The 9,237-nt window shown below is 45.3% G+C and overlaps 2 protein-coding genes across 4 annotated transcripts in view; one reads left to right on the top strand and one right to left on the bottom strand.

Annotated features, from left to right (window-relative positions):
• The window catches only part of LOC144004083 (uncharacterized), a 30,387-nt gene extending 26,640 nt beyond the window's left edge, over window positions 1-3,747 (bottom strand). For 2 of the 3 annotated variants that reach the window (XR_013279198.1, XR_013279197.1), the window contains exons 1-3: window positions 3,610-3,747; window positions 2,914-3,134; window positions 804-958 (exon numbers count right to left, since the gene is read on the bottom strand). The gene's annotated coding sequence lies outside the window, so the exon portion shown is untranslated. Of the gene's footprint in view, window positions 1-266; window positions 751-803; window positions 959-2,913; window positions 3,135-3,609 lie in introns of those variants that run through there. The other variant, XR_013279199.1, reaches the window with a different exon arrangement.
• On the top strand, window positions 81-5,471 carry LOC144004076 (CCR4-NOT transcription complex subunit 2-like). The gene is made up of 15 exons (XM_077501004.1): window positions 81-162; window positions 1,658-1,803; window positions 1,878-1,950; window positions 2,197-2,350; window positions 2,933-3,115; window positions 3,180-3,235; window positions 3,627-3,752; window positions 3,854-3,984; window positions 4,055-4,178; window positions 4,267-4,423; window positions 4,503-4,564; window positions 4,650-4,699; window positions 4,764-4,864; window positions 4,936-5,080; window positions 5,152-5,471. Exons 2-15 carry the CDS (start codon window positions 1,672-1,674, stop codon window positions 5,236-5,238), a joined length of 1,581 nt encoding a protein of 526 aa, XP_077357130.1. The 5' UTR covers window positions 81-162; window positions 1,658-1,671; the 3' UTR covers window positions 5,239-5,471.
• The last annotated feature ends 3,766 nt before the right edge of the window (window positions 5,472-9,237 follow it).

Genomic DNA, 9,237 nt, shown 5'->3' on the forward strand with positions numbered 1-9,237 from the left:
AGTATTTTCTGTTCTACTACATTTGATAACTACATTCTGATTTCTTTGATATTTCAATAGAAAGGGGGAGAAGTACAGTCCAACTACAACTCCCAGAATGCTTTGCGTCTGCAAAGCAATGTCGGCCATCTTTGAAAGTAGCGGTGAAGAAAGATTGATGCGGTAAGCTCTTTTTTTTATCTTTTAAATTCCTCCACTGCGTTTCGTTTCTCTTCTCGGGTGCATTGACTGAATATTTAAGCCGCGGTGGCTGGTCGCTCCCTCACCCTGGTGACTTTTCTTCCGCCACGAGGCCTCCTCAGCCTTTTGTTGTTGTTGTTCTACTAGCAGCTAGTCGAGTTCCAAGGCCCCAAATTGCAAGAAAAAAACAGCAGACTGGAGAACTTTTTGACCCAACTTCACCCGGAACCGGCTCCACTCGATCAGTTAATTCACTCGATGGCCCCAGAAATCATCTGAAAGGGTTTTAACCAATCAGCCGGTTGCTTTAGCGTCATTTAGCCACGATGCTAAAGGTCCTCTCATATCAGTCAGTAAGATGACAACTGATGTGATGTCGTCTCCAAATCTTCCTAATATGTTCACCAAAAAACAGCAAATGAAACCGCGAACTTAACTTTCTCGCCCACCGGCGTGGGAAAGTAATAACGTTAGCTTTCGTAGCTAACGGCAGCCGTTTGCGACAGTGCCGCACGTCAAGCGTCACGTCAGCCACGCAGACTCCCGGCGCCAACTTTTGAGATTTTCGCCACAAATTGAGAAGACAAAATTTTCTTGAAAAAAAAACAGTCCAATCTCCTAACCTTTATGCCACCTTTCTTTAACCTTTGCTGGATGATGTCATCGGGTCAAGGAGAGATGGAAAGGTCCTGAACAGGTGCACTGGTTCAAAATGCCTTCACTTGTCCTAACTGACGTCATCGTACGACGGCGATTATTGCTGACGTAAAGACTTTACCTGCAAAATATTAATAATAAAATAATTAAAAAAAAAAAAGTTTTCAGAAAGGATTACTGCTTGTTTTTCATTGATTTTGGGATTGTCCATTTTCTAATAAACAATGGAAAGAAATTTATATGGAAGAACACTTTTCCTTTTGCTGTGCATTTATAGTTCTTGGTTTCATCCACTATCCTCTTGTAACAAAAACAAAACAAAACAAAAAAAGCCCAAAATGTTTTACTTTTTTTTTTTTAAATTATTATTTTCAAAGTCTCATGTGTGAAACTCGATCATCATTGCGTTGTCTGTCAACCACATCAACACTGTTGCTTTAAGTATTCCTGTCATACAGAATTGTGGGTAATAATATCCTTTCAGAAATATTGGTGTAACCTTTAATAAAGGTTGCATCCAGGCACCTTTCCCAAGCATTTGTAAAATTTTAATGATCCTATTTTCCAAGAACTTTCTTACTCAGATAAGATAGGAAAGGAAATTTCCTAGGCAAAAACGATAATCCAAAGAAGCCCAAAATGATGCATGAAAATTAGTTTGTAATTCCTGAAAACTGGTCGTAAAAAGCCAACACCTCATGAAAACAATTAAGCTCAAATAAAATGAACTAAAATCATGTTTGAAGTCATATCGTCTTATTTTAAGAACAAATGCCTCGCCGAAGTAGGTACGGCTTGATTATTTATTTATTTGTGTCAGGTGACACGGCGGACATGTTTGGGGCTAACCGGAAGAAGTTCATGGAGGCGGGGCTGGAGGGCGACTACGCGGCGGCGGCCGACGAGTCCAGCAGCCTCTACTACAGCCAGCCGTCCGTGTTCCCGCCGCACCGCGCCGACAAAGACGTAAGCGGCGCCGTCCGTGACCTCATCGCCGTCGAAGCCGGCGGACGTCAGCAGGATGACTTTTGTTTTTTCAGATCATGGCGTCGTCCTCCGCCTCGTCCCCGGGACAGCTGTCGCAGCTGGGGGCCAGTCTCTACGGGCCTCAGAGTAAGTCCCCGCAACCCATCCGCTCCCGACAAATCAGGTCACGCATAGATGAAGAATCATTCACATTTATAACAGTTTTTCATCTTGTATGAAGCTAACATGCTAACACGTTTAGGAATGCGGGCAGCAAAACTCATTTGAAAAATGCAAATGGCACACAAGAAGGCCTGAATTCGAACCTGGAACCTCTGGATCAACCACAAGAAAAGTGCTGATTCTTTTTGTCGGTGTTTGTGGTGCGTTCAGGTGCGCTCGGCTTCCCGATGCGCGCCATCAACAGCAGCGCGGCGCCAGCGCCACTAAGTCGAAGCGGACTGGGTCAGTCGGGCGCCGGACAGCTGAGCGGTCACACCGGCGCCCCCGCCGGCGCCACCATGCACACGCCGCCCTCGCCCAGCAGGTACGCCGCACCCGCTTTCAACTCAACGTACGGAATCGCGGCCCAACTGGTCGCAGGTGGTCAGCAAATAATCAAAACTAGGGAATTTTTCATTTGAGTTAGTTTTGATTTTTCATTTGAGTTAGTTTTCAGGCTGGTTCTGTTACTTTTTATTTAGGGGTGACTGATCACAATTTTCCGGCCGTTTCTTTAGGAGTGGTTGCACCACAGCATGTTTAAATTGTTTGGTCTTTATTCCGGTTAATATCAAAATAAATCTACAGAAAAATCACATTTCAAATCATCCCCAAAGGCTCACGCATTAAATTTATGACCAAAGACTAAAACGAAGGACATTTTTGCTATATTTATAGTTTTAGTTAGTTTTATAAACATAAAATGTAGTTTCAGTTAGTTTTTGTTTTTTAAAAAGCATTTGTATTTTTATTTTATTTCGTTAACTAAATAGTTGTTTTTTTTTATTTTTAGTTGTATTTTTTTGTCGTTAGTTTTAGTAAACTAAAATAACCTTGATCAAAACTAGTTGCAGAGGAACAAAAAAAACTAATTGCAGGTGGTCTTACCTTGCGCGTGTCTCGACAGGGGGATTCTGCCCATGAACAGCCGCAGCGTCAACCACAACCAGCAGGTGGGCGGGCCGGCGGGCCAGCCAATCGGGATGGGAGGAGAGCGAGGGGGCGGGGCCGGGGGGAGGAGTCCCGGCAGGTCGTCGCCCAGCATCATCGGAATGCCCAAACAGTCGCGGCAAGCCTTCACCATCAACAGGTACACCCTGACCTTTGACCTGCAAGTCAGGAGGTCATGTGACTAGCGTGCGCGTGTCTGTCAGCATGTCAGGTTTCGGCGTGAGCAGGAATCCTGGATTCAACATCTTCAACGGCACAGGTGAACATAAACAAGATACTTGAATATAATTAGGATGAATCGTCTTCAGGATTGTGCAAAAGTCTCAAAGGGGAAGTCAACCCAAAAATTGCCTTGTAATAATTTGGTTGCGCGCTCATTCGTCGAAACACATTAGTTCATATTTTGTTTGTGGAAAATGAACTCAGCAGCATTTTTATGATCCATCCAAGCGGCCATTTTGAGTGAAAATGACATCACGGTGGCTCAATAACAACCAATCACAGCTCATTTTGCGAATGTCACATGATCAAACTCAGAAAACAGGTGAGCCGCTAGGGTTAAGGTTGACTTCCTCTTGAACCTTTCCCGACTACAATTTAAACACTGCAGCGGCGCTCGATTTCATTTCTGACCTGTGTCGCGTTTGTAGACGGCAGCGAAAACGTGACTGGTCTGGACTTGTCCGACTTCCCGGCGCTGGCGGACCGCAGTCGGAGGGACGGCGGCGCCAACCCCGCGCCGCTGCTCAACCCGCTGGCCGGGCGGGCGCCCTACGGTGAGTGAGCGAGCGAGCGAGAGAGAGAGAGAGAGAGAGAGGGATTCGTTTGGTCACGGTCGTTCGGCGACGCTTGTTGACGCCGCGCCACCTCCTCGCAGTTGGCATGGTAACCAAGCCGTCCAATGAGCAGTCGCAAGACTTCTCCATCCACAACGAGGATTTCCCAGCACTCCCGGGCCCAAACTACCAGACCAAAGACCCCAGTGGCACCAGCGACGACGGCAAAACGGTGAAATGCGCACACACTTACACAGATTCACACACTCACTGTCAAGCTGACTCCGCTCTCCGCCAATCAGAACCTCAGCTCTTCAGGTAAGCCCGCCTCCAACTCAGATGGTCCAAAGTTTCCGGGTGACAAAAGTTCTGTGTCGGCGAGCAGCAACAACCAGCACAAGAAAGGAATACAGGTGCTTCCTGATGGTGAGGCGCACGCACGCACGCACGCACGCACACAAACCGCGCGGGCGCGCACACGCAAACACGTGACTCGCATGCGTGCGCACGGCAGGGCGTGTGACCAACATCCCCGTCGGCATGGTAACGGACCAGTTTGGCATGATCGGCCTGCTGACGTTCATCCGGGCGGCCGAGACGGACCCCGGCATGGTTCACCTCGCCCTCGGGTCCGACCTCACCACGCTGGGCCTCAACCTCAACTCGCCCGAGTACGGCGGCGCCGTCGTACTCGTCGTCACGGCAACGCCGCCTCCCTGTCGCCAATCATCTTCTCTTGTCGCCCCGCAGGAACCTCTACCCCAAGTTCGCGTCTCCGTGGGCGTCGGCGCCGTGCCGGCCGCAGGATATCGGTCAGTTAGGAGACGCGCGCAGCGCGCGCGCAGATCGCGCAGGTGTGTTCACGAGGTAATTGTTTGCCTTTCTCCCCCCCGGCAGACTTTCACGTACCGTCGGAATACTTGACCAACATCCACATACGGGACAAGGTACGGCTGTGTGTGCGTGTTTGGTGTCCGCGTGTCCGTGTGTTGACATTTCGCTGCCGTCCAGTTGGCTGCCATCAAGTTGTCTCGCTACGGTGAGGACCTCCTGTTTTACCTCTACTACATGAACGGCGGCGACCTGCTACAGCTGCTAGCCGCCGTCGAGCTGTGAGTGCCACGCACGCACGCACGCACGCGCGCGTCGTACACGCCCGCGTCACCGTGCACGTGTTTGTCAGCTTTAACAGGGACTGGCGCTATCACAAGGAGGAGCGCGTGTGGATCACGCGAGCGCCCGGCATGGAGCCGTCGCTCAAGACAAACGCCTACGAGAGGGGAACGTATTACTTTTTTGACTGCCTCAACTGGAGGAAGGTTGCCAAGGTAACGCGCACGCGCACCGACACACGTGCGCACGCAGACGCACACGCTCACTAACGCGCTCCCGCAATCAGGAGTTCCACCTGGAATACGAGAAACTGGAAGAGCGACCTCACGTTCCCTCCACCTTCAACTACAACCCCGCCCAGCAGGCCTTCTGATTGGCTTCCCACACGCCAGCCCTCCTACCATTGGCCGTCCGGGAAAGGGGCGTTTCCGTTTTAACTGGCATTTTCCTGACCTCTTTTTTTGTTTTTTTTTTATTGTTTTTTTTTGTTCCAAGGGGATCCTTTTTCTAAGGGGACGCTGACGTCCAGTTGCGGTCGGCGCCCTCAGCTGTTCAGGACAGGAAGTGGACGTTGTAGCACCCTTTCACAATAAAAGCGAAAAAGCATCATGATGTCATGTGCTTTGGGGACATCACGCACACGCCCACGGAAAGCCCAATCACCATTTGGTCCAATTTGTACATGTACTAGTACACTTTTTGTCCTCACTTGTACTCAAAAAACTGTGTCACTAGTAAAAGGTTTTTTTCCACTAGGACACAATTAAACTTTGCTAGTAAACGACTGTGCTGCATTTGGAACTAGTACAGTGTTCCTTGGTTTGTCGTTGGAGTTATAGTTAAAAATAATAATAATACCCGCAGTAGGTGAAATCTGCGAAGTAGTAGCTTTATTTTATACGTTTTATATTTTATCACACACTTTAGACAATATTCTAATGACAGGCGTTAATATTTTCTCATATTTCTCTAAACGAAACTTTAAACAATGGCCAAACCTTTATAGATTCTAAAAATAGGTACACTACTACAAAATTTAAAAAAAAATTCTACTAGTGCGCAAAAATGTCAAGCATTAATATGATATCCTTGACATTAAACTAAAGGTCCACGTACTAGTACACTGTCCATCCTCACTAGGACAAACCAGCGCACTTCCAGAAAGACCAGTTTTACAACGTTTTTCCAATGCTGCCTTTCATGACACGATATTTCTGGGCACTAGTAGGACAACAAACATTTATTGTATAGCAAAGCTGTGCACTAGTTAACATCAGCACTACTAGTACTAGTAGAAGAGCAGGAAGTTAACCGTTAACTAGTATGAGATTACTGGTCACATTTGTCATTTCCAATGTCACTAATAGCCTGACTGCCCGACTAGTATGCCAAAGTTGTCCTGTGATAGGACAAAGAGTGTACTAGTACACATCAGAAGGAATAATTGCTCATAGGGATTTCCGCAAACACGCCTCTTTTACGTTTTTTTTGTTTGTCATCCAAGCGAAAAGGATGTCCCCGCATTCCTTTGACTCTCCACAGGAGGGCGCCCACAGCCGGTTGCCGTGGAGACAGCCTCCCGGGCTCCCTGCCAGTTTCCATGACAACAACTCACCGTGACCTGGACTCAATATGGCAGCTAGTGTTTTTCATAGCAACAAATACTTTTTTTTCATTTGTTTTTTTTTTTTCATAGCAACAAATAAATATTCTGATAATGAAACTTGTGTCATCTGTCAACCAATTACTAAGGCTGCATTCGATGATGGTCGGAAGTCGTTTGGTTTTTCCCAGTTCCGACCTGAAAGCGTTCGAGGCGAACGTAAATAACCAAAATGGCGGATAGTGATAAAATTTATTTATTTTTTATTTTGGTCCTCAAAACTCATTTTGACCTCTAGAAAACTTACCTTTTTGCAATTTTGCTTCATTTATAGTTCTAATCTTATTTCATATGAATGAAGAAAGCTATCTAGTTTTATACTCGAGTAAATTGTGTTTTGCCATTCAGAGTGACGTCATATTGTAGTCCCTTTTTTTCTTCCGATTTCGTAAGTGGAATTTCCGAGTTCAAGGGGGCGTTCCCGTACACACTTCACACACTTCCTGGTTTGAACTCGGAAAAGTTCGACTTTCGACAATCCTCGAATGCAGCATAACTAACCGGGCGTGTGGACATCGCTGCACTTACTCACTTTGTCCTCGTGGGGGCGCCATTAGATGATTGAGGAGGAAGACAAGGCGTTGAGGACGTCATCAAACAATGATCTGCTCAGTTGATTTGGGGAGAAGCCGCACACGCAGGTGGTCCTATGTGAAATAAATATTGAAAAAATCAAGATATCGAATTAGTTACATGTAGAACTATGTATATAATTTTGCCGCTCTTGGTCTCCATAAATAATAAATTAGGTATTTTTTTTCGTGGATAATGTCAGAATTTATGAGGATGGGTGACGTCGTTACTGTTTGTGTGAGAATGCGGTATAAATGTTTGCGTGCAAGGGCAAGTATGTTACCACCTTCCGCTCGCTTACCTCCCCAAAGTTCAGGGGTGGAAGTAACATCGTGACGATGGCGACTGCGGCCTTCCCTCGGGTGGCGTCGGTACGTGCGACGTCGAACGGGCCCGCCAACAAGTCCAGGGACGTCGTCGTACCCGTGCATAGCAACAACTCCGAGTCGTAGATCGTAGGCCGTTGGGTTAAAAAAATAAAAATAAAAAATAGCTTCCGTTTTTATGTTTTGTGACGACCATGGGGGTGGCCGTGAAAATTAGCAAAAATTTGCTCAAGGTGGGAGAGATGTGACAAAAAAAACAAACAAAAAAGCCGTTCCAAGTAGGACACTACATTACTGCGAAACATTGAAACCAGTCGTTTGAAGCCGCTAGCTACAAAAAAAGAAAGTTGCGTCGTAGTTTCACGCTAGCCACCGTGCTAGTCTTTTACTCCTCACTCCTGTCTTTCGCGGGGTTTTAGAATCGCTGCCGGCAGCTGAAAGAATTTCTCTTTGAGCCACTGGAACACCCGTTGGCCGCGCACAAGTTCGCCATAGCATTAGTCGCTGATTTATCAACTGTTTGACCTCTTTTTCTAGCTCACACTGATTGTTTTCTAATTCACTCGCATTGACGCACTACCCCCCACCGCTAGGGGCGCACTTCAACGTGACGTCACACTGGAAGGGTCTATTGGTGAAGATACATATTGCCGTCTTAACGGTGAATTTATAAAAGCAAATACGATATTGTAAAATAATGTGAACATTTCTAGTGTGTCAAAACCCATCACAGTTATGTGGCATTATTTCAAATAACTAGTGTTATGGGAAAAAAAATTAAAAAATAAATAAATCAAGAAATACGTGTGAATCGTGTGAATTATTTTTCGCCATTCAAAGTCTGTGTCGGAAGCGGGTGTCCTTGTTTTTAACAGACATCGCAACTCAAAGTTCAAACAGGCGTTCCAGTGCACACTTCCTGGTATGAGGTCGGGAAACCCAGATTGACGGAAGAGTGATGCAGAGGTCGGAATATTTTACACACACACTAAGCCAACGTGAGCACACAGCTCTGCTTTATTCTGAAAAGTGTCAGGAAGCCGCCATGCTTGTTTTATTTTATTTTTTTGTGATGTGATGAACGCACTTACTCACGTTACCTTGACCAATTTCGCAAATCACCTCCTGTAGCCATTCATAACTGATCATCTTACTTTGCTGCAGTCGAGGATCTCTCTTTTTTTTTCTTCTTTTTTTTTTGTCTGTCACTCATACACACAATTCTGCCGCAACTTTAAATCCGTCATGCGGCGTTTTCCTTTCTGCGAGCGTCACATCATCCATTTTGAAGCGTTACATCCTTTTAATGTTATGCAGCCACTCTTATGCACTTTTATCGAAACGGGAAATTAATGATGGCGAAGCATTTCTCATCATCTTGTCGCATGGATCAATGCATTGACTCAGGTGACTTCCTGTTTTGGGTTTGGCTCCGCCTTCCTCCTGGTAGCAGCTTGCTCCAAAAGTGCCTCTCGCAAATACATTAATACAAGTGTCGATATTGGTATGGTGGTATAATAATAATAATAATAATAATAACAATAATAATAATAATAATAATAATAACAATAATAATAATAAATATGATAATACATTCAAATACAGTAATAATAATAAAAAATCTAATACATTTAAATACAACAATAATAATAATAATAATAATTATTATTATTATTATTATTATTATTATTATTATTATTAATAATAATAATAATAATAATAATAATACATTTAAATATATAATAATAATATGCCAGGACCCATCCCCCCCCCCCAACACAAAGCAATAATTGTTCTTCAGGCACACAAC

This window comes from Festucalex cinctus, chromosome 16 (assembly GCF_051991245.1).
Source record: "Festucalex cinctus isolate MCC-2025b chromosome 16, RoL_Fcin_1.0, whole genome shotgun sequence".
In the NCBI taxonomy this organism is placed as follows: domain Eukaryota; kingdom Metazoa; phylum Chordata; class Actinopteri; order Syngnathiformes; family Syngnathidae; genus Festucalex; species Festucalex cinctus.